General features: G+C 48.4%; 1 protein-coding gene across 7 annotated transcripts in view; it reads left to right on the top strand.

Annotated features, from left to right (window-relative positions):
- The window catches only part of RASSF2 (Ras association domain family member 2), a 55598-nt gene that overhangs the window by 8398 nt on the left and 23582 nt on the right, over nucleotides 1–23618 (top strand). For 6 of the 7 annotated variants that reach the window (XR_012156253.1, XR_012156252.1, XR_012156251.1 and 3 more), the window contains exons 2-5: nucleotides 6455–6560; nucleotides 10347–10422; nucleotides 11327–11478; nucleotides 17296–17384. Coding sequence is in view for 4 of the 7 variants with exons in the window: in XM_073324774.1 (XP_073180875.1) it covers nucleotides 6502–6560; nucleotides 10347–10422; nucleotides 11327–11478; nucleotides 17296–17384 (376 nt within the window). In the remaining 3 variants the exon portion in view is untranslated. Of the gene's footprint in view, nucleotides 1–506; nucleotides 561–6454; nucleotides 6561–10346; nucleotides 10423–11326; nucleotides 11479–17295; nucleotides 17385–23618 lie in introns of those variants that run through there. The other variant, XM_073324773.1, reaches the window with a different exon arrangement.

Below are 23618 nucleotides of genomic sequence, written 5' to 3'. Positions count from 1 at the left end.
AGTCTGCTAAGAGCCCTAAAGGAAAACACCCGTGCTGCCCATCTGTGTGCGACTCGGGCAACGTTTTTGCATGAGACAAGTAACTGTGTAACTTCTTCTTCCTCTGTGTGGTAATTACTTGGTGGTAACTTCCCCAACGGTTTCTAACTTTTGATGTTGTTTCAGAATACACCAGTCACGTAGCCACGTGTTTCGTTAACAGTCCCCTCTGAGGAAGGGAGACGGGTGGGTGTAAAGGCTTCTTGGTGGAGCTCTCTGTAGCAGAAGGTAATTATTCCAGTAGCCTCTAGGCCCCAACCTAGATTTGGGTCCTGTAGCGCTAGGCTCTACATGGACACTTAATAAGAGACAGTCCCTGCACCGAAGAAGCGTGGGGTGCGAATTTTCAAAAGTGCCTAAGGGAGTTAGGTGCCTAAGAAAAAAATAGAGCAGATGGACAAAAGGTGGAAGAAAGGAAGTACTCTCGTTGTCTGAGGCCCACGGAGAGGAAGCGACTTGCCCAAGGTCTCCCAACAAGTCTGGCGGAGGTGGGAATTGAATCCAGATCCCGTCAGCACCAGGTCAGGGTCTTAATTACATGAACACGGTCCTTTCCTCTCAAAATAATCAAGAGACTCCATCCTCGGGGAAGGTCAAATTGAGGTAGTACAAGGTGGCTGGAGGCTTGCCCAGGCCAGATGTCTTGTTGAAAGGTTGGTCTTGAGCCACACAGCTGCGAATCTCGGTTGTGTGTATTGGCTACAGCGTCAGTCTGTGCGTCTCAGATGCAGCCTTGTCGCCCCTTCCCTGCTTGCCTATCAGTCACCCATCCATCCGTCCCTCCTGTCTTTGTAATTGCAATTGCTCCTGTCTGAGAGATGGATGGATCCCACCCCTCCCCTCGAGCAATGCCTTCTCTGCTCTGTTCCTCCCTTCTGAACTTGCATTTGAATAAGACATAATTTCCTCATTTACGGGTCTCTGAGGGATTTTTCGCCCATCCTGGTTTCAGCTTGGCCTACGGACGCTCATCTGTTCTGTTCGGATATCTATGCCGTCCGTCTGGCCCCATTACTCATATCGCCCTCTTGCTCTGTCTCGAATTTTTGCTTTCGCAAGGAGGGCACAAGGAGCTGGTCGCTGGTTCTCTACCCACGCTTCTGCTGAGCATCCAGGGTGAAGTGGGTGTATAAGTGCATTGCAAGATCTGTCCTGTGAGTATGTTGTTTGTTTCTATAGCCGTAATTCTGTCCGCTGTGACAGGATCGGGCCAGATGGCTACTGGAGAGTAATTGAGAGTAATAGAAGGCAGATATATTAGCCCCAGGCTAAGTAGGTCCCTTTTCCCTGGGTAAGGTAACAGGGAAGGTTCCAGAACAATCGGGAACCTTCTGGAGACAATTAAGACAGGCTGATTAGAACACCTGCAGCCAATCAAGAAGCTGCTAGAATCAATTAAGGAAGGCTAATCAGGGCACCTGGGTTTTAAAAAGGAGCTCACTTCAGTTTGTGATGTGCGTGTGAGGAGCTGGGAGCAAGAGGCGCTAGGAGCTGAGGGTGAGAACGCGGACTGTTGGAGGACTGAGGTGTACAAGCAATATCAGACACCAGGAGGGAGGTCCTTTGGTGAGGATAAAGAAGGTGTTGGGAGGAGGCCAGGGAGTTGTAGCTGTCGCACAGCTGTTCCAGGAGGCACTCTGGACAGCTGCATTCCACAGGGCCCTGGGCTGGAACCCGGAGTAGAGGGCGGGCCCAGGTTCCCCCCAGATCCTCCCAACTCCTGTCAGATACAGGAGGAGTCGACCTGGACTGTGGGTTCAGAAAAACAGCCAAGCTGAGGGCTGCCGTGAAGCTCCAAGGCGAGCAAATCCTCCAATAAGCGCAAAACCCACCGAGGTAGAGGAGAAACTTTGTCACACCACTTAATATCTTACGATTTCATATCACTCTTCATTCAGAAATTATGGTGTAAAGGTCAGTGTTGTCCCTATTTTACTGATGGGGGAGGAGAAGAGAGAGAAGGAGGGGAGGGAAAAGGTCCAAGTTAGTGGATCAGTGGATTATCTCTGCAGATATCCGTCTGTGGGCGATGGTCTCTGGCGAGCTGGCTGGAAAGGAGGCTCTCTTCCTCCTTTCCAGCTGTTGAGATAGATGTCCAGGCTGGTCTCTGAGAACATCTGTTAGTGGTGAAGAGCCTAGTTGGCTCTCCTAGAAACTGTTACATGATGCACAGTGGGCGGGGAATTGGTCCACAAGAGAATCTCTCTGTTAGGATGCGGACTGCACTGTGCAGTGTGACGCTTTTCATCTGAGGATCTCTTTACAAGCACTGAACTTTTCCACACTCGCATGAGGTAGAGAAGTGCTGTTCTTCACTTCTGCCGCTGATAAACCAGGATTTTTCCTTTTGTAAGTTTCCATTGTTTACCTCCTAGGTGGTGAATACCATTGAGATCTATTGTCATATTAATTAGTCAGATGACACAGGCACATTTCTGCCAATCAAAATGAGCATGTATGTGGAACCCATCTTGTCAGGGTTCCCTCCCCACTCTGGACTCTAAGGTATAGACGTGGGGACCTGCATAAAAGACCCCCTAAGCTTATTTCTACCAGCTTAGGTTAAAAACTTCCCCAAGGCACAAATTCTCCCTTGTACCTTAGGTTTAAGTAACGCTGCCACCACCAAGTGATTTAACAAAGAACCAGGGAAAAGGACCACTTGGGCTTCCTCTTCCCCCAACAGTCCCCCCAAGCCCTTACACCCCCTTTCCTGGGGAGGCTTGAGAATAATATCCGAACCAATTGGTCTGGGTCTTGGAATAATGGAAACATCAGTCAGGTTCTTAAAAGAAGGATTTTATTTAAAGAAAAGATAAAAGAATCACCTCTGTAAAATCAGGATGGCAAATACTTTACATGGTAATCTGATTCAAAACAGAGGATTCCCCTCTAGGCAAAACTTTAAAGTTACAAAAAACCAGGATAAACTTCCCTCTAGCAAACGGAAAATTCACAAGTTGAAAACAAAAGGTAATCTAACACGCCTTGCCTTATTTACTTACTCTTTTTGTAATATCAGAGACTTGTACAGGATGGTTTATAGGAGAAGGAGTTTTTTTTACCTGACGCTTCTCTGCTTTCCCCAGAGAACACCCCGACAAAGCCTTGCCCCCCCACACCAAGATTTGAATGTATCTTCTTTCCCCATTGGTCCCTTTGGGGGGGGGGCAACCAGGTTATTTGAGCTTTTTAACCCCTTGCAGGTAAGGAGGAATTCTAGGCTACCCTTCTCTGTATCGTACTGGGGGGAGGGATAGCTCACTGGTTTGAGCATTGGCCTGCTAAACCCAGGGTTGTGAGCTCAATCTTTGAGGGGGCCATTTAGGGATCTGGGGCAAAAATTGGGGATGGGTCCTGCTTTGAGCAGGGGGTTGGACTAGATGACCTCCTGAGGTCCCTTCCAAGCCTGATATTCTATGACACCTCTAAAATGAGGAGAGGAATGATACAAGACCCGGAGACCACAACACGGATACTAAACCATTGAGAGGCAGCGTCTGGACTTGGAGTTAGGAGACTTGGTTCTAGTCCCAGCTTTGCCACTAATCTCTTGTGTGACCTTGGGCAAGTTGCGTCTCTCCGTGCCTCAGTTTCCCCTCCCAATGGGACCCCGCTTACAGCTGTGACTTGTAGGGCGATGTCAGTACAAATAATAATAATTGTCCTGAGTTCATAACGTGGCAATCTAAACGTGGCTCGTGTTTGCCTGACCAGTAACACACATCTGGTCAATATTAATGTATGTTAGAGCCTCCAATTAAAAAAAAAAAAGAGAGTATTTCCTTCCCATTTTTCCAAGTGAACATTGCCTGCCTCACCCCAGTCCGTTCACGGCCTAGCCCAACTATTTCAGCCTTGCTGGGGTGGTTGTCAAACTCTGTATCATAAGCTAGGAAATGAAGAGCCGAGTCAGTCTTTCCGTCATTAGTTGCGTTATTATTTTGCGTTTCTGTTCTCCTTTTTTAGGACAATGCACTGTGGACAGAGTTGTTAGCTGTAGCTTTGAATTTCCTGCCCTTTGTCTGCTTGTGTCTCACGCTTGCTGTTGCCGGGTTTAAATACAGGCTTTTGTGTTTGGGCCGCTGCTGGATTTAGAAGCATGGAGTGGAGCATAACTGCTGTTTTTGTCAGGGTTGTGCCAATGTGGGGCAGGAGAGGGTATCCTAACTGTGGCCCAGGAGAACTGAGAACAGGGACTCCTGACCCAGTCACTGCCTGCCATGTGACTGCAGGCAAGTCACTTCATTGTGCCTTCATTTCCCTGTCTGTAAAATATCCACCTCCTTGAGGTATTAAGCGAACTAACTTCTTTGTGTGAAGGGCTTTGAGGTCCCGGAGCGACTTCCCTGTGCAGTAGTGGTGTGAAGTACACTCCAGACCCTTTTATAATGACAGGTTTCAGAGTAGCAGCCTGCTACCGCCGTGTGGATCTGCCGTCGACCTCAGTGTGATACTGAGCTGCAAGACTGGACCCTGAAACTTTAACTTAACATGTATGCTGTTCTCTTCAAGCCAAAGAGAAGGACTGAGCAATTTCCTTAGGAAACGAATCACAATAATACCTGGATCTCAGAGTGCTTCTCATCCGCAGAGTTCAAAGCACTTTACAAAGGAGGTCAAAAACAGTATTGCCATTGTACATTGCAAGTGCATGTATAGTGTATAAAGTGGTGGCTATTTTTGGCATGAAATCTCCTATTTAAGTATATATCACAGCAGTGTCATTTGATTTGTGCTGGGGTAGCACCTAGAGGTCTCAAACAGGCATCAGGGTCCCCTTTTACTAGACACTTCACAAACACAGATTGAAGAAACATGCCCTGAAAAGCGTACATCTTTCAAAGTAATGCAGTGTTTTCTAATTATCTGTTATAAGTAATCGAAGTGAGAGTTTAAGTAAAAATTTGAAAAGCACCCAAGTGAGTTAAGAGCCTCGGTTATGTTTTCCAAAGTGCCTAAAGCACTTGGGAGTCTTGGAAAACTTTACCCAAAATCTCATTTTAGTAATGCTTCGTAGCTCCCAATAAGTAAATAAAAACTGACAGTTTCATGTGGGGACACTTCAAAGGTAAACCGTGGCTGACTTTTGTTGCATGTGTGCATGAGATTGTTTTGGGTTTTTTTGGCAAGTATCTGTGTCCACATCTAATCCCATGGAATTGCAATAAATAAATAAATCTGTGGACCTCAGTGTAAACAATCAATTTTGGTGGCAAGGCCATTCTGCATTTGAAAGTTTATAAAATGTAGTGTTTTTTTTTTTGTTGTTTTTTTTTTTTTAAGGGGAGTGAAATCAGGCTGAAAACACAGCTGGTTTATTTTTTCCAAGTGTATTTGGGGGAAACCAGGCTGTTCTTTGTGTGTGAAATGGGTTGTTCCCTCGCAACTGAAACGAAAGGCAGGACCCAGAATGTTCGGGTGGTCGAGTGTTTCATGTGAAATATTCACAACAGCTCGACTGAAGCCCCAGCTGATCAAAGACAGTGTTACTGTCCACTGGGGAATTCAAACAAGCTTCTCCTTATTTATTGATCGAGGCAGGTTCAAGTATGATGGCAGGGGATATTTGGTGTCGATACATAGGGGGGGAAATGCATGTTACCTCGGGCTGCTGGTGATTGGTCAAAGGAGAGTCTTGTGTTCAGGCCAGCTGTCCTTGTATTTGTTTTTTAAGACAGTTAGTTATTTATGATTTTCCCTCCTGGATTCAACCAAAACACCTCTCCTGATCCAGTGGAGTTGAACTTTTTCTTCCTATCTGTAGAATCCAAGGTTGCATTGCCACTAGACTCCCTTTAGAAACACCACTGAACTGGATGGTGGTTTCCGTGTCTGTCGCAGCCATTCTCAAAACAGCAGAGGGTATTGTAAGTTGCATCCTGATGATGATGAGTGGTAGGATGGAGGGGAACCTTACTGTGAGCAGGGTCGGGTGAGAACTGACCCAAACTGGAATCTGATCGGAACGATAAATAGTTCTCCTTCCCTCCACCCTGGTCCCATTTGCACCAGTTGTTCCCACTGTCTCTCCATCTGTAAAACAGGTATAATACCTGCCTCACGGGCTCAATACCTTCCTATCTAGGTGAAAGGGTGCAATAGAAATGCAAAGTACTCTATTAATTGTGTCTCCCAGGGTCGGCTTACTATGGTGCACTTGCAACGATTCTCTTTACTTTCCCCTCACCTGACTTTTCACATTTCCGCTTTTAAGTCCATCATTTGAATTGTAACTTTCTATTTTGCTGTCTGCACCGTGGACTGATGTGGCTGACAGAGGGATCCAAAGCTCTGAAGTCAGTGGAAAAACTCCCACTGAGTCAGGTGGTCTTTGGAGCTGCCCCAATCTGCACATATTAAGATGGAAATGATACTGTGATTAATGCAAATTTCTCTTGTATCCTCCCCCCAGCCCCCTACAATTCAGGTCTCTGCTCCTAATGAAAGAAGATCGTGAGGATGGATTACTGCAGCCAGTCATCTGCAGTCCCCTGTGGAAAAGACAAATACATTTCAAAGTAAGATTGCAACCAGAGTTTAACGCAGAAATATTTTTGGTATTATGAGCCGGTGATTTATTTATGAAAGGCCCTGGTGACTGGTGTAGGAGGGGCAGATGCAGACACACAAAGATCTTAAAGCTGTGGACGGAGGTGGAGGGGGAGGTGATCTTGCTAGCAATTGATAATGCAAAGCATGGAAAAATCCAGAGGAGCCTTGGGGGGAATAGTAACATTCCATGGCTGAGAAATCATTGAGTGGTTTGCAGCCAAAGAGAAAAGAGTTTAGGAGATCAAGATGGAAAGATGCCAGTTACTACCCAAGCTCCCTAGATAGGAACAAGCTATAACGACATCTCAGTAGAATGACGTTGGTAAGAAAAAGAAAAAATCACACCCCTAACTGAAATAGTTACACTGGAACAAAACTTGTGTAGACCAGGCCCCAATCTCTTCATGTGCCTTAGATTGAGGCGCCCCAAATCACTGGACATGTTTTTTGGGAGAATTTTGGCTGTAGTCTGTCTATCTCTGCCTCAGTTTTCCCATCTGTAAAATAGGAATGGTGATAATTTTGTATATTTATAAAAATATTGCTCGAGCATGCAGGGGTGTAACCAGGAAGGCCAAAGCACAATTGGAGTTGCAGCTAGCAAGGGATGTGAAGGGGAACAAGAAAGGTTTCTACAGGTATGTTAGCCACAAGAAGGTGGTCAGGGGAAGTGTGGGACCCTTACTGAATACAGGAGGCAACCTAGTGACAGATTGGGGGTAGTGAAGCACTGGAATGGGTCACCTAGGGAGGTGGTGGAATCTCCATCCTTAGAGGTTTTTAAGGCCCAGCTTGACAAAGCCTTGGCTGGGATGATTTAGTTGGGGTTGGTCCTGCTTTGAGCAGAGGGTTGGACGAGATGACCTCCTGAGGTCTCTTCCAGCCCTGATCTTCTGTGATTCTATGATTCTAATTCCCCCACCTTTGCAGAGTTTGACCCCTCAGAATCTGAAGTGCTGTGCAAATGCTAGGTGTCCTTCCTATGGTATCTTAATAGAAACGGTATCTGGGTGACACCTAATAGTCCAGTGACTGGGGATTCATGAGATGCCTGGTTGGATGGATCAGATATTTAGTGACCTTTGCATGGGAACAATGTTATTCCCAGGCCTCTAGAGGTCAGGAAAATACTGTACCTGCTGCACTCCGGGCCAGACTGACGAATGCACTTTGGCTGCTTTGCATTGTCAGAGTCGTACAGAGCGGCCAAAGCTCTGCTGGAGGATAAGGCCCTCGGGCCCTGATTCTTAAACCTATTTATGTTCCTAACCTCCATTGAAATCAATGGGACTTAGGTGGCTAAACACCTTTGAGGATCTGGAGCTGTGTACCTATGCTGGGTCTCTCTTTTTCCCTCCCATTCAGTCTCTACAACTGTGGTGCTATTTAAACTCTAAGATGGGGGGCCTAGCGCAGTGAGCAGACGTCGGAAATGTGTTGTGATGGGGGCTGTTTTATTATTTTGACAATAACGAAGTACAAAGTCAAGTGACTGTGTGTTCCCTAAGCTGCTTGTCTTGCAGCCTTGAAGTCTGCTTCATCAAGGTCGGTCTGTCTGAGTTTTTTGTTGGTTTTCTGATCATTGGACGAAAGGCCTCTTGCGACGCATTCCTTCAGGGCAGTGTTGGCTGGCAGGACGCAGCAATTGTGGCTGCACACTCCTTACTCTGGACCGGAAAATGCAATAAACATGCATTGATGGCCCCTGTGCTTCGAGTGGGGCAAAATCATTGCCCATCCCTAGGGCCAATATGTTGATGTGCCCTGCAGATTGGTTTGTGACGGGCTTATGGAAACAAAGTGGGAGGTGATCACTGGACCTCTAGGCAGTGGTTCCGGTTCTCTGCGTATCGGTTTCTCCGCATTTCCAGATGTGCAGCTGGTAGCACAGAGTGGCACAGTGAACTACGTGTCCAAAGCTCTCCTAGCAGTGTGAGAACTGAAACAAGGTGCCCTGACTTTCAGCGCCCTGATTTAGCTGCTGGAGACCCTCTGCATAGGGGACTTGGTCCCATAACTTATCTAGCTAATTGCCTTTGAATATTCAGGAATATTCCCCACCCGCAATGTCCACTTGCTTCTCTAACTCCTGCAACTTTAAGGGGTGGATCCTGCACTTGGTAAAGGGGTTGGGCCTTATTAGTAGGGAGAGTGCAGAGACCACTCATGGTAGTAATTCCAGGGATTCCTCCAAGCATCTGGCTTTCGAAGGGCCCATAAGCTACTGCAAGGGAGAAACACACTTGGACCCAACACACATGCAGAGACACCTACGTGTTCCAGGGAGGGAGACACCTATGTGTTCCGGGGAGGAAGTGATGGTCCTGTGGTTAAGATCATAGAATATCGGGGTTGGAAGGGGGTTGGACTCAGGAGGTCATCTAGTCCAACCCCCTGCTCAAAGCAGGACCAATCCCCAATTTTTGGCCCAGATCCCTAAATGGCCCCCTCAAGGATTGAACTGACAACCCTGGGTTTAGCAGGCCAATGCTCAAACCACTGAGCTATCCCTCCCCCCGGACCAGGATTCGGAAGTTCTTGGCTTTATCGAAGACTGTCTTGGTCAAATCAGTTAATTGCTCAGGGCTGCACTTTGTCTCGTGTGTGGATAATACTCCCAGCATCAGTCACGTCTGCTTAGAACAGGGACAGTCTCTGACTCTCTGTGGGGTGGGTGAATGAGAGAGAATCTAGGTGCTGCAATAATACATATAATAAATGGAGTCTGGACCTGGTAACTTACTGCTCAGGAGCTGCCCGGGAAGAATGCCTACTGGAAAGCATGGGCCCCCTGGCACTCACTGGTAACAAGGACAGTGCTCTGTTAAGGTCCATCAAGGCAAGCTGAAGTCGGGGAGTGGAGAAGGAAAGGAGGTGTATGTGTACAGGGGTAAGGAGAGGGTTCCTGTGTATGTCAGCCTGTCCTTGCTGACAGCCCTATATCTGGAGTAGTCAGAGCTACACAGAGGCCTCATGCAACCTTTGGGAGCAGTGAGTTCCCCTCTCCAGATGGCAGCTGTTGCGTGCCACGTCGCAAAGGTTGGGAAGAGGGTCTCTGTTTCCACCTCGGCATGCTTGTGCTTTTCCCCAACACGCCCCTTTTCCATGCAGTGCGAGTGGAAGTGATGCCAAGGCAGGGAACGACCAAGGTCTGGTCTCGTAGCCCTCAGTCATTGAATGCAAGCTCTGGATGTGGCTGGATTAAGCCATCAGTGCTACGGACCCACACCAAGGCCTCGTCTCCCACAGTCAGGAGATCCCATGAGAATCTCCGCTTTCATATCTAAGAGAAAATGTTTTTCCATCCCTCGCTGTTGTAAAGAAAAGCTTGAAAGAACGACGCGAGTGTAGCCACTGCAGTGACTCCTGCCAGAGCCTGCAGACAGTCTCCTGGGCAGATCCCAGGGCTGGAGAAGTGGGGTGGCCAAAGAGAAGCAGTAGCAAGTCCCTCAGCAGGGCATCAGATGGCTCTGCCATGGGGAGCCTGCTCCTGCCATCCCATGTAGATTCAGGGCTGCGGGGTCATGAGGCATTGTGCCTATGGCTCGTTTGCCTTAATCCAGCCCTGGCTCTGGAAAGTCATTCCTGACTCCATCAAACCTGCGTCAGGTCAGCCCCTTCAGGTTACCATTTCAGGTGCTCTGATACTGCAGGGCCGGGTGCAGCACAAGAACCTGAGTTTGTCAGGCTTTGGTTCTTTCCTTGTCTCAGTGCGACTCCTTGCCTGCATTAATGTTGTCTTCATCTTCCAGAAACGAACTGCTGTTGCACTTGAAGACCTACAACTTGTATTATGAAGGTCAGAATTTGCAGCTCCGCCACAGAGAGGTGAGAAATCAATGATTAAATATCGAGCAGGTTGGTCTTGTGACTTAGATGGAGGAGGCTGTGTGAAAAAACAAGACCGTCTGGGTCAATGCCCACCTTGGAGGTCAAAAAGTGACTGCTGGCAAAGCAAGCTTCTGGCTGGTTATTATTGCAAGGAGGAGCTCTCCAGCTGTGAGGTTTTGAGTTCCTATATTGTAGCTACTTTACTGAGGGAGACAGCGATCCAATGGGCTCTCCCCGTCCCACATGATCGCCTTTTGGAATCCACGGGAATTTTGACACTCATTTAAATAGGAGTGGGCTCTGGTCTCTTCCTGGGATTCAGAGATTAAGGCTGGAATGGGAACACCACAATCCTCTCGATCAGCTTTTTATTAGTAATATAGTTATTCTGAAACATTGCATGATTTAAGCCTGTCTCTCGTTGCGTGCTGTGGGATGCTTTTTGGGGTATCGAGTGCATTGCTCCTGAGAGAAGGTGGGCTTTTAGTTAAAGCGGAAGGCTGGGAGTCAGGACTCCTGGATTCTCTTCCCAACTCTGGGCGGGGAGCATAGTGTAGGGTTAGAACGGGGGATTACGACTAAAACTTACATGTAGACCAGGCCTGGAATCAGGACTCCTGGGTTCCGTTTCCAACACTGCCCCATGGCATGATGTCACATAGTGAGTAAATCCATCACCACTAGGCTTTCCATTTCCCTGTCCATACCGTGGAGATGATATGGCCTGTCCCTCACATTGTGGGGCTTTGTTAGTGATGATCAAGAGTTTGGAGAGCTTGGGGGGAGGGACGGGACAGGGTGGCAGGGCTGTGTGTTTAGCTCTGCCTTGCCGAGGAGGAGAGGGCTCTGGCCAAGGCAGCGCTCTGAGATGTTGGCGTGTGTCTTTGTATTTGCTGCCCAGGAGGAAGGCGAGTTCATCGTCGAGGGTTTGCTGAACATCTCTTGGGGCTTGCGCAGGCCAATCCGGCTGCAGATGCAGGATGACAACCAGCGGATCCGGCCTCCTCCTTCCTCCTCCTCTTGGCACTCTGGCTGCAACCTGGGCGCGCAGGGGTCAGTAGATGGTCCGCTCTGCCTAGGGAGGAGGCTGTTGTAAGAACTCCCGGGCATGGATTCATTGTCTTGGTAGAGGCATCCGTGGGGGTCTGCTAGACCGCACACACGCAACACTGGGACCCAACGTGCAGCTCCAGAAACCGGCCGATGGGCTTCTCCTCTCTACTGAGGTCGAATTAGGGCTTATTGCCAATGCAGTCTGCAGTCACTGGGGGAGGGTGGCGAAATGCCTGACGTGGAGAATTGAGTGCTGCCTGCATTATTGCAGTAGCGCCTAGAGGCCACAACCAAGAGCATAGCCCCATTATGCTAGGTGCTGTACAAACGTATAGGAAGATACTCCCTGCCCTGAAGAGCTTACATGCTAAATAGACAAGACAGATGAAAGGTGGGAGGGGAAACTGCGGCACGGGGAGATGAAGTGACTGACTCAAGGTCACACAACGGGTCAGCGGCAGAGCCGGGAACAGACCCCAGGTTGCCCGAGTCCTGTTCTGGTGCCCTCTCCACTAGGCCGCACTGCCTCCCTGCTGGTTGCCTTCAGATTACAACTGTGTGCTGAGCTCTTCCCATCTGAGTTGCCCAGCGCTACGGGGGGAGGAGATTGGGGAGCTTCCGTAGCCCTGCTGCTGCTGAGGAAAATCTGGCCAGTTGGCTCATGGCTGAATAGACCAGCGTTACTGGTGTCGGCAGTTGCTGCCGCTCAAAGATGCCCTCTGCGCGTCTACGGTGAGCTTCGCGCATCTCCTGCCATCTTGCCCGAGAGAAGGCTTTCTTCTGCCTCGCCTAATAAAGCAGCTGCCTGTAGCCATGATGGGCGGGTCCTGCTACTGGGCTGAGGGCTCTGCCAGTGTCATCTGTTTATTTTAGAGAACGGGCTGGATTGTGGAAACAGAGACACCTGGGGCTTTCTTTCCCAGCTGTACCAGTGACTTAGGCAGCCTGTTCAATGTCACACGGCTCCTGCATGCTTCAATTTCCCATCTCTGAACCGGGAACCTCTTGTAAAGTCATTGGAGATCTGTGGATGGGAAAAATCTCCTGTACAGTTGCTAGTTGGCGGGATTAATTCTTCGTTGCCAGCTGGCAAACAAACGCGAGAGACAGCCTTGTGAATTCCTAGCTTGCAGCGCTGCTTTTTGTGTGCGCCTTATCTGGAAGGCAGTGGAAAGCAACCCAATCTAGAACAGAAGCTAAGGTTCCTTAGGTTTGCTGTGGAGTGAACTTCCCCCTGGTTTTATTTAGAGTCCATGTATTTCACTGACTCGGTATTTTGACATATCCCGCAGGAGGTATTCTAACTTCTTGATTTGCCAGTCGAATTATTTTCTTAGCTTGGCTCTTGCAACTTCCCTATGCAGAGTATGTAACTTGAATACAGCTTTCTTCTCTCTGGCCCAGCTAGGGTGTGGCTTTTGTTCCCACCATCCGATCTGGCTGTTGGCTCAGTTTCCCTGCAGATTGGATAGTTCAGCTCTCTGGCCAAGCCAAAAATTACACCTTCCAGAGTAAACAAAAAAGTCAATAAGGGGGGAAAAAGAAGGCTCCCTGGGCAACAGTCGCTCATGTTTACCTAGAAGGGCTAACGCAAGTTAAAACTACAACTGCCTTGTTCACGTTTTGTTTTGTTTCAATCACATGTGAAGATGTAACCTTTTTTTCCCTAGTGAAGATGGGGCCTTGTCTTTTGCACCTTGCGTTAGCTGATTATCTCAGGTTAATTGGCACTTGACGACATATTTGTAAAGACTAGTTTTGGACATTTTTCCATGGTTATGTTTGTAGCAAATATTTGGACTTTTACCCTAGGCTGATCCTCCTTCGCCTAAGGTACAAAAGTCCAGTGAAGACAAGGCGACAAAGAGCCAGTTCTGCTATGACAGAGACCCACATGAAGCTCCTTGCAGGATGGGGGCCTTTAATAACAGAGCTTCCTTTAACATAGCCAAATGCAAAATTATACACCAAGGAATCCAGGCCAGACCTACAGAATGGTGGACTATATCCTGGAAAGCAGCAACACTGAGGGAGAGTTAGGGGTCATGTGGACACTGGAATAGAATCATAGAATATCAGGGTTGGAAGGGACCTCAGGAGGTCATCTAGTCCAACCCCCTGCTCAAAAGCAGGACCCATACCCAATTAAATCATCCCAGCCAGGGCTTTGTCAAGCCTGACCTTAAAAACTTCTAAGGAAGGAGATTCCACCACCTCCCTAGGCAACGCATTCCAGTGTTTCACCACCCTCCTAGTGAAAAAGTTTTTCCTAATATCCAACCTAAACCTCCCCCACTGCAACTTGAGACCATTACTCCTTGTCCTGTCCTTTTCCACCACTGAGAATAGTCTAGAACCATCCTCTCTGGAACTACCTCTCAGGTAGTTGAAAGCAGCTATCAAATCCCCCCTCATTCTTCTCTTCTGCAGACTAAACAATCCCAGTTCCCTCAGCCTCTCCTCATAAGTCATGTGTTCCAGACCCCTAATCATTTTTGTTGCCCTTCGCTGGACTCTCTCCAATTTATCCACATCCTTCTTGTAGTGTGGGGCCCTAAACTGGACACAGTACTCCAGATGAGGCCTCACCAATGTCGAATAGAGGGGAACGATCACGACCCTCGATCTGCTCGCTATGCCCCTACTTATACATCCCAAAATGCCATTGGCCTTCTTGGCAACAAGGGCACACTGCTGGCTCATATCCAGCTTCTCGTCCACTGTCACCCCTAGGTCCTTCTCTGCAGAACTGCTGCCGAGCCATTTGGTCCCTAGTCTGTAGCTGTGCATTGGGTTCTTCCGTCCTAAGTGCAGGACCCTGCACTTATCCTTATTGAACCTCATCAGATTTCTTTTGGCCCAATCCTCCAATTTGTCTAGGTCCTTCTGTATCCTATCCCTGCCCTCCAGCGTATCAACCACTCCTCCCAGTTTAGTATCATCCGCAAATTTGCTGAGAGTGCAATCCACGACACCGGCTGCCAACTAGACATGGAGCCATTGATCACTACCCGTTGAGCCCGACAATCTAGCCAACTTTCTACCCACCTTATAGTGCATTTATCCAGCCCATACTTCCTTAACTTGCTGACAAGAATACTGTGGGAGACCTGTCAAACCTTCCCTTGGTGAATCCATGCTGACTGTTCCTGATCACTTTCCTTACTGCATCCTTTTCTGCAAAGGACATTGAAACAATACTGCATCCTTTTCTGCAAAGGACATTGAAACAATTAGCGAGGGTGCAGAGAAGAGCCACGACAGTGATTTGAGGGCTGGAGAAGATGCCTCGCAGTGAGAGACTTTAAGAGCTCAGTCTGTGTAGCTTACCAGACTGAGCAGTGACTTGATGCGGTGTATGAACCGTCTTCACCGGGAGAAAATAGCTCGTATTAAAGGGCTCTTTCATTTAGGGGAGAAAGGCGGAACAAGAATGGTTGAAAGCGAAAACCAGACCCATTCAAACTGGGAATAAGGCACCATTTTAAAATTTTTATTTATTTATTTTTAAACAGTGAGGGTGATTAATCATTGGAACAAACTACCCAGAGAAGTGGTGGATTCCCTGTCTTTGTCTTTAACTCAAGACTCTGTGCTGTTCTGGAAGATACGCTTTAGCAAAACACCCACTCTGGGGCTCAGCAGAAGGGTAACTGGGTGAAATTTTGGGAGCTGTGATATACAGGAGATGAGACGAGATTATCTGATAATCCCTTCTGGCCTTAAACTCTCTGAAAGTATCTATACTTGTGACCGGGAGAGACTGGGATGGGAAAGTTAACTTTCCCTCCACCTAGGTGGTTTAGAATATCCCAGAAAGGAAATGAGTGCTAATGAGCCTCTTGCAAATGAATGAATTTAGTCTCCTACTGTGAAGTAAGCTAGTATTATCACTGCTAGGTAAACTGAGGCACGTGGCAGTTACTCTGTCAGGCTGTGGCAGAGCTGGGAGAAGTCCCAATTTGCTGTCTGGAACCGTAAATCTCATCAGTCCTGTCTCCCTCTCCTCCCTTTCTGTCCTTTTGATTTTTCCATCATTTTGTTGTTGAGTGAAACCTCCTTATGTCTTGTCTTGCATCACGCGACCCTTGGAATCCTTGTGTTGCTGCCTGGTACTTTCTTCACATCATTCTAGTACGACCCCGTTGTTTTTTATGACCGGGGTGTGTGTGTGTGGGTGCGGGGGTGGGGGAACCACTGCGGGTGTCGTACAAACATATTACAGGGGATCTGTCTCGGCGGGAAAATCATCCTATATTTTGAAACATTTGATATAACCCTGTATTTGTTATGAGATCCTCTCTTCAGCAGTGAAACCCAACAAAAGCTGACCGTTCAAAACATCCACCTTACGTAAAGTTGGCTGGTGGGGGAACAGGGGAATTTGGGGGGGAAAACTTCATCAGTTTTTTTCCCTATAAAAATTAGTTTTCATCAAAACTATTGCTGAAAAACCTAAATCCAGAACATTTCAACTGGCTGAGTAGTTTGATATTAAGAGCTGAGATGGGGACCCAGTTATAGGGCATTAATCCTGCGCAACAGCAAAGCAAAAAACAATGTATGTTATCAAAAGGCATCATTACACTTACCTCAAATCTCCAGAAATGTGGGCAATCTCCTTTAGAAAGCCACCTGATATTTCCAACTGCATAAAATCCTTACTGATTTGCAGATATAACATACAGCTAATGAACTGGACTGGTCAAACGATCAGCTTTTGATTGACTGTCTTACCATGACCAATGCATTCCATTGAGCTGTGTGTTAAGATATGGGGTGGGGTGCATTGAAAAACAAAACTTAAAATCATTGTGTAGGCACTGAATTCCATGGCACTTGGACACACTGTTGTGTCTTTTGTCATAGCATCTAAAACCCAACCAGTCTACGCTGGGTACTGTATGGTCTCACAGTAAGACAGTCCTGGCCCCAAAGAGCTGACAATTTTAATGCACAAGCGATGGGCAGGGGAACAGAGAGAAGCAAGCTGTCCCATGTCATCCAGCAGGTTAGAGCCAGGAATAGAACCCAGGTTTCCTGACTTCTAGCCCTGAATGCGATCTACTGGACCCACTACCTCTGCATAGCTACAGAGAGCCCAATGTGACTTGGTGCAAGGGAAAGCTATTAAGAGGACTGCAGTCCTGCGATGGCAGTGCACGCCGCTGCAGAGGGGTGTACATCACCTACAGTGTCTTAGCCAAGTTAAATCTGAGGGTCACTTCAGTGTTCCCCCAGGTATTAGACCTTGTGGGACTAAAAGCCAAAAATCTCTCCCTGCTGTAGTGTGGACAAGTAAATAGTGTATTGAAAACTAGGGTGGCAGAAGTTCTCTGCTACGTCCAACAGCGGACACTGTCTTTGAATTACTGTACAGACTAATGGGAGTTCAATTGAAACCTAGCACGCTTTTGCCTTGTCAAATAGGGAGCTCGTGCTTGCCTCTGAGCCAAAATTTCAGTCCCAGCCTTCTTGGCTTCCGGTGTGTGTCCCTCAGTCTGGTAAGAAACCAGAAAGTATCCAGGGATGAAATTCACCCCTGTGTGGAGGGTCAGCAAAAGGGGGCTGGCCCTTTTGCACAGAGGGTGAATTTCCTCCTCACTTGTATTTGTATAGGGTTATCTGGCCTGGCTACGTACTGAGATACGACCGTTACTTGGTTGTGTGGTGGTGTTGAGAGGGGGAAAAAAAAAGAAAAGTCCATTCGATGAGGCACCCACATCTGATGCTCCATTATGTGAGAGAAAGTGAGCTCGCTGTCTTGGCTGGTGACTTTGAGCCTGTATTGTGACAGTATGTCTCTCTCTTTATTAGGTCTGCAGTGAAGCCAAGCACCATACCCGATATTCAGATTACAGATGTTGACACCTCCACGGATGCTGATGACTCAGAGAGTGGAACAGGTGAGACCAGGATGGTGGGTTTGCTAACTGATCTGTTCTCTGTCAGTAGGCTGTCCCAGTGTAAACCAAAGGGGTGATGCCCCAGGCCTAAAACTTTTGCTTTCTTTTATTCCAATTCTCTTTGATTCAGTGGAATCACTCTGCCAGAATTTAATCTTGCACTTGTCTTGCATGAAATAGTTTATCTATCTATATTATAAACAGCGATGCCTTTAGTTATGGTCGCCCAACGTTTCCACCACGTTTAAATGATGTACTGTCATTAAGACCAAGGGCCACACATCAAATAACAAGGATATGGAGAAACAATCAGTAGCTGCTTGTTCAGTGAGCACTGTCCATCCTGTGCCTTGAATGAGTCCGGGGTTCCGCGAGTTTGTTTTTTTAACATTAAAATGCTCATGTAAGTGAGGACTGTAACGTGCTTAGGCACGGGCAGCATTAGTTCTGGCGTAGCCTAACTTTTGAGTGCTTCACTTTGCAACCTTAATGTTTTTTAACGTTGTTTAGTGTTGCGGGACGGAGGTGTGTTGTTTTTTTTGTTGTTTTTTTTTTAATATGTAACATGTAGACCTTGCTAATTTACTGAGTGTTTTGTACCATAGCCATTGTTATACAAGCAGAGTGCCGATTAGAGATGGTTTAAGGCTTGATCTGAAGCCTATTGAGATCAGTTTGAAGTCTTCACCGGGCTCTGGATCAGATCCGTAGAGCTGGTTAAAAAACGAAAATCTTTCCAAAATTCCAAGTTTTGCAGAGTTTGAAACAAATGTATTGGGCAATTGTTCCCCCCTGACAGCTCGGGGTTTTACTTAGGGCTTGTCTACATGGCAACGCAATGCAGAATACGGGGGTGCGAATTGTGCTCTATCACACCTCCTGTAGACCCTACTGATGTCAACGAAAAGGTACCTAGTTTACAGTGATGTCGTTCCATTTGAAACCGAACGACACGAATGAGAACTAGGTACTTTTCAGTTCGTGCCAGCGGAGTCTGCACGGGGCAGTTAAAGCACCACACGTTGGCATGTTCTACAGTTCATGCCCCTGTCATCTGCCTTGCACCTCCCTGTAGACAAGCACTTAACTTCTTTTGTATAATATCGACAGTTCTCATGATTCTTTGTTTCCTCTTCTGAAGAAAGAGCCATTATTTTGGTGTAGGGGATGTGTGGTTGGGCAGAGGTTTTGTTCAGACAAAAATTTGACCAGTTTGTATTATGAAAGCACTCAGAGGTTCCCCCAGGACCGAGACCTGGATGCAACACAAAAATACAATAATACAGCCATTGATCGGACCGCAAATCAGCTGGAGAATGACTTCCCCTGAAGCCGTTGGGTCTGATTTCCGCTTTTCTTCCCACACAGGCACCCCCATTGCCCCACGCCCTCTCTTGTCTTGGGCGAAGTTTTTTTTTTAAAAGCATCGATGCTCCCAAGTTGTTCAAGTACCATTGAGAGCTGACAGGAGCTAGGTTTCATCCACACTGAAAATTTTCTAGTTTAAACCACAAAACTGCACCAATATAACGCCCCTGCGTGGACACGTCTTGTTCTGGATCGAATGTTTTTTTGTTTTTTTTCAGTTTAGATTAAACTGCTTCCAAAGGGACAAATTGAATAAAACCTCTTACATCAGAATACGAGCATGCACATGGGGTTACATTGGTGTAACTGTGGTGCTTTAAATTCACGCCTTATCTTACACCGGTGTAGCTTTCCCGTGTAGGCAAGTTCTTAGCTCCTGTGTTCAGTTCTGAACAATTTGCCTGTTCCTATATCTTGCTCTCTGGCCCTATCGCGTTCAGATTCCCCAGGAAGGGGGTTGTTGCTATATTAACCTGTTGAGTTCTTTAAGCCTAACCCAAAATATCCACTGTAGAAATCTTGGGGAGCACGTTAGTGTGGGACCAGCGTGGCCTTTGCCGTTTGCCCAGAAGCTATGCAGGTGTCCTAGAAGCTACTCCGAAAGCCCAGAGTGAAACCCCAAAGGAAAGCAAGGGTTGTTGAGTGACAATCTCCACTTGTCTCCATGCTTCCTTTTCCTTTAGCAGCCCCCGTGCTCCCCTGGTGCATGGGTTGCTCCCGGCTTTCAAGAGGAAGAATAGGAGCCATTGTTTAGTAGCGTTACCATGGAGAAGTAAACATTTCTAAGAAGGTTTCTCTCTCCCCCACCCCCACCCCCATCTGTGCGTGCACACAGAGTTGAGTCTGAAGGGCCTTTCCTGTGAGAGGGAGGGCTGTCTCCGCTCAGCAAAGGGAGGGCTGGCTCTGCTCCGGGCATGCTTTAGCATAGTAACCCTTACCATGCTGGTGGTGTGCCATCCTGTTGCCTTGGGCTCTGATCCTGCCTGGTCTTCCATGCTAAGCAGGGTTAGGTTGGGTCGCTGCTTGGATGGGAGACTGCCCAAATGCTGTGGGGAATGGGGTTGTTCTTCACTAAGTTATTATTTATATTCCAGTGGGGATGGGGAACTAGTCCCTGCTCTGAATAGAGGCACAGGGAGAGGATCTGACTGGCCACGGTGTCTCAGTGGCAGAGTCGGGAATAGAATCTAGGTCTCCTTTCTCTGGTTCCTATTCCTGGGACCAAACTCCGTTTAGCGTCTTGGTGTTGAATTGATGCCCCAGAATGGCGTGAACAGGTGAGGTGCTGCCAAAGTTGCCCTCTTGAGACAGAGAAACAGAAAACCAGATCATTTGGGGTTAGTGAAGAGCCCCATGGCCCGTCTTCCAAGCCTGTGGAGGGCGAAGTCCTGAGGACAAGGCAATCTGTAATTACAGTTCGCCTGTCTGGATCTCCCTGCAGTTCTGGCTGGCTGATCAGCTGCCCTTCCTGGGCTGCAGTGCAGTGTCCCAGGACACAGTGAAAGACCCACCACGTTGCTCTCTGAGATGGCTGCTTTTCAGCAGTAGATGAAGCCGTTCGTGTATAGCCATGGCAATGTGCTGTGGGATCGATTGGGAGGGAAAGTGCTGTCGAAATGTTAATTCTCGAAAAGACTAAGGCACAGTTTGGTCATCGCGGGTAAGGAGTTCTCCACGTGTTTAATGAGTGTGCCTGTCTTGGGACTCATTCTAATTCCTCCTTTACCGGGGTAGTCTGACAATATGAGAGGAAGCTGCGTGTGGGTCTGTAAAAACAGGAAGTCCGCATCCTTTCTGCAACTGCTCCCTTGTTAATGTAGCTTCGTTCCATATGTTCCTTCCCAGGGACTGGCTGGTGGGGTAGAGAGATGGAATTATAATCTGGGTTGGGCCTGAAAGGGCAGTTGCAAGCCGATGTGGTTTATATCGCTGCTGCTTGCGGACGTGCCTTTTCTGTGTTTCATTTTGTTTTCCCACCCTGCCCCTTAAGACTCCTGGATGCTTTTCTGCCGCTACAGCAGTGGCATCTGGCATTTGGGCGTTGGGAGCCACATGATCCTCACTCAGCTACCCACTCGCTCCGTGGCCAAGTTGCTTTTCTGAGGCGCTGAGCACCTGTTCGTCCCATTAGCACCTCAGGTTGTAGGTGCTCGGAATCTCTGAAAGTCGGGCTCTCACCCTGTCTCCCTTCGCTTCCCTACGTGGTCAAAGTGCCTGATGTGTCCCTCCCTGGCAGCTGCGTTGAGGACTGATTGCATGGTATGTGCGAGGCACTTGGAATGTAGCAATCGCCCATCTCCGTGTTGGTCTTTATTACTTGTCTGAAGTACCTTAGAATCATAGAAGATGAGGGTTGGAAGAGACCTCGAGGAGGTCATCATCTAGTCCAACCTCCTGCTCAAGGCAGGACCAACACCAGCTACATCATCCCAGCCAGGGCTTTGTCAAGCCGGGCCTTAAAAACCTCGAAGGAAGGAGATTCCACCATCTCCCTAGGTAACGCATTCCAGTGCTCCACCACCCTCCTAGTGAAATAGTGTTTCCTAATATCCAACCTAGACCTCCCGCGCTGCAACTGGAGACCATTGCTCCAGCCGAGCTCCATCCTCTTTGGAACCTCCCCCCCTTCCGGTAGTTGAAGGCTGCTGTCACATCCCCCCCTCACTCTTCTCTTCTGAAGACTAAATAACCCCGGTTCCCTCAGTCTCTCCTTGTAAATCATGTGCCCTAGCCCCCTGATCATTTTCGTTGCCCTCTGCTGGACTCTCTCCAATTTGTCCACATCCCTTCTGTAGTGCGGGGACCAAAACTGGATGCAGTACTCCAGGTGTGGCCTCACCAGGGCCGAATACAGGGGAATAATCACTTCCCTCGATCTGCTGGCAATGCTTCTACTAATGCAGCCCAATATGTCGTTAGCCTTCTTTACAACAAGGATACCCTGTTGACTCGTACCAAGCTTCTGTAATCCCCAGGTCCTTTTCTTCAGTGCTGCTGCTTTGCCAGTCGGTCCCCAGCCCGTAGCGGTGCATGGGATTCTTCCGTCCTAAGTGCAGGACTCTGCACGTGTCCTTGTTGAACCTCATCAGATTTCTTTTGACCCAGTCCTCCAATTTGTCAGGTCACTCTGGACCCTATCCCTACCCTCCAGCGAATCTACCTCTCTCCTCTCCCTCCCACCCACCCCAGCTTAGTGTCATCTGCAAACTTGCTGAGGGTGTCTTCTATTAATAGCATGGCACTGAAGGTGTCTTCTGTTCATAGCATGTCGTTGCAAAACCCTTTACTGTGGCTGTCATATATGCCCGTAAACCTGCTACATAATGTACATCTGGGGCTCCTCATGAATGTTGGGTCACGATTGCCTGTCTGTGGGAAATGGAACTTGCAAGAGATTCTCTTGGCATGGACGTGCTTTGAATTTAAAAAGAAAAAATCTTAAGTCCTAGCTCCAGTGGTTCATTAAAAATGGATGAACTGCTATTTCATTATAATCTGGATATGGGCCAGTTTTCATTCAGAGATGTTAAGTATTGGCTTGCTTCTCCTGTTCTCATCTTAAAAAATTGCTCAATGACCAGATGAGTAAGATGCTTAACTTCATAAAAGAAGAGGCTTTAACCAAGCAGTGGCATGGATTTACACTGCAAAAATGTGAATTAATAGCCTCCATCAATAGATGAGAGAGACTACGTGGGTTAATATATAAACCGGCAGCTAAGATTATATTGCACAAGTTCTAACTGGTTTCAAGCTAAAAAATGCAGAATTTTGCATCACTTTAAACCAGGGGTTGGGAATCTTTTTTTTCTATCCGGGGCCACTGACCCACAGAGAAAAACCAGTCGTGGGCCACGCACAGCCCTGCGAAGAAGGTGGGGGCTGCAGAGTCTCGGGGCTTCCCCTAGGCTCCGGGGTGGGGCCAGAAATGGGGGGTTCAGGGTGCTGGAGTGGGCTCCAGGCAGGGGATTGGGTTGCAGGAGGGGGTGAGAGCTCTGGCATGGGGTCTGGAGTGGGGCTGGGGGTGAAAGGTTTGGGGTGCAGGAGGGGTTCTGGGTCAGGGTCAAGGGGTTTGGAGTGTGGGAGCGGGGTCGGGGTGTGGGAGGAGGTGCGGGGTCTGGGAGGGAGTTAAGGTGCGGGAGGGGGCAGGAGGTTGGGGTGTGGTCTGTGAGGGAGTTAGGGTGCGGGAGGGGGTTCCGACCTGGGGGCAGGGGGCTTGGGGTGTGGGCTCTGGCCGGGCAGTGCTTAACTTAGGCAGCTCCCCAGCAGCGGTACAGTGGGGCTAAGGCAGGCTCCCTGCCTGCCCTGGCTCCGCGCTGCTCCCAGAAGTGGCTGCCATGTCTGCCGCTGGGCAGAGGGCTCTGCGCAGTGCTCACTACCCACGCCCGCAGGCCCCGTCCCTGCAGCTCCCTTTGGCCGCAGGTCCCGGCCAATGGGAGCTGCGGAGCCAGCACTGGGGACGGGGGGCAGGGGCAGCACGCGGGGCTTCCCTGATCACCCCTGCGCCTAGGGGCCACAGGGACATGCTGGTTGCTGCGTGGAGCTGACTGGACTTTTTATAACCTGTCGGCTCCAGACCTGTGGGGTGTGGAGCAGGGGGGGCAGAGGTTCAGGGCTTCCGGCCCATGGCACGGAGACTTGGTGTGGGCCAGATTAAATGAAGCAGGGGGCCAGATCCAGCCCGCGGGCCAGAGGTTCCCCACCCGTGCTTTAAACCTTATTAAAAGCATTTGTTTTCTGGAACTGTCATTTTGTACAATTAGTGTTAATATCGAATAACGATAGAGACAGGGCTATTATAGCGGATCACAAATTGAATATAAGCCAACAATGTGATGCAGTTGTAAAAAAGGCTAATATCATTCT

This window comes from Lepidochelys kempii, chromosome 26 (genome assembly GCF_965140265.1).
Source record: "Lepidochelys kempii isolate rLepKem1 chromosome 26, rLepKem1.hap2, whole genome shotgun sequence".
NCBI lineage: Eukaryota > Metazoa > Chordata > Testudines > Cheloniidae > Lepidochelys > Lepidochelys kempii.
The sequence above is the reverse complement of the archived record's forward strand: the minus strand, read 5'-3'. Positions and strand labels throughout refer to the sequence as shown.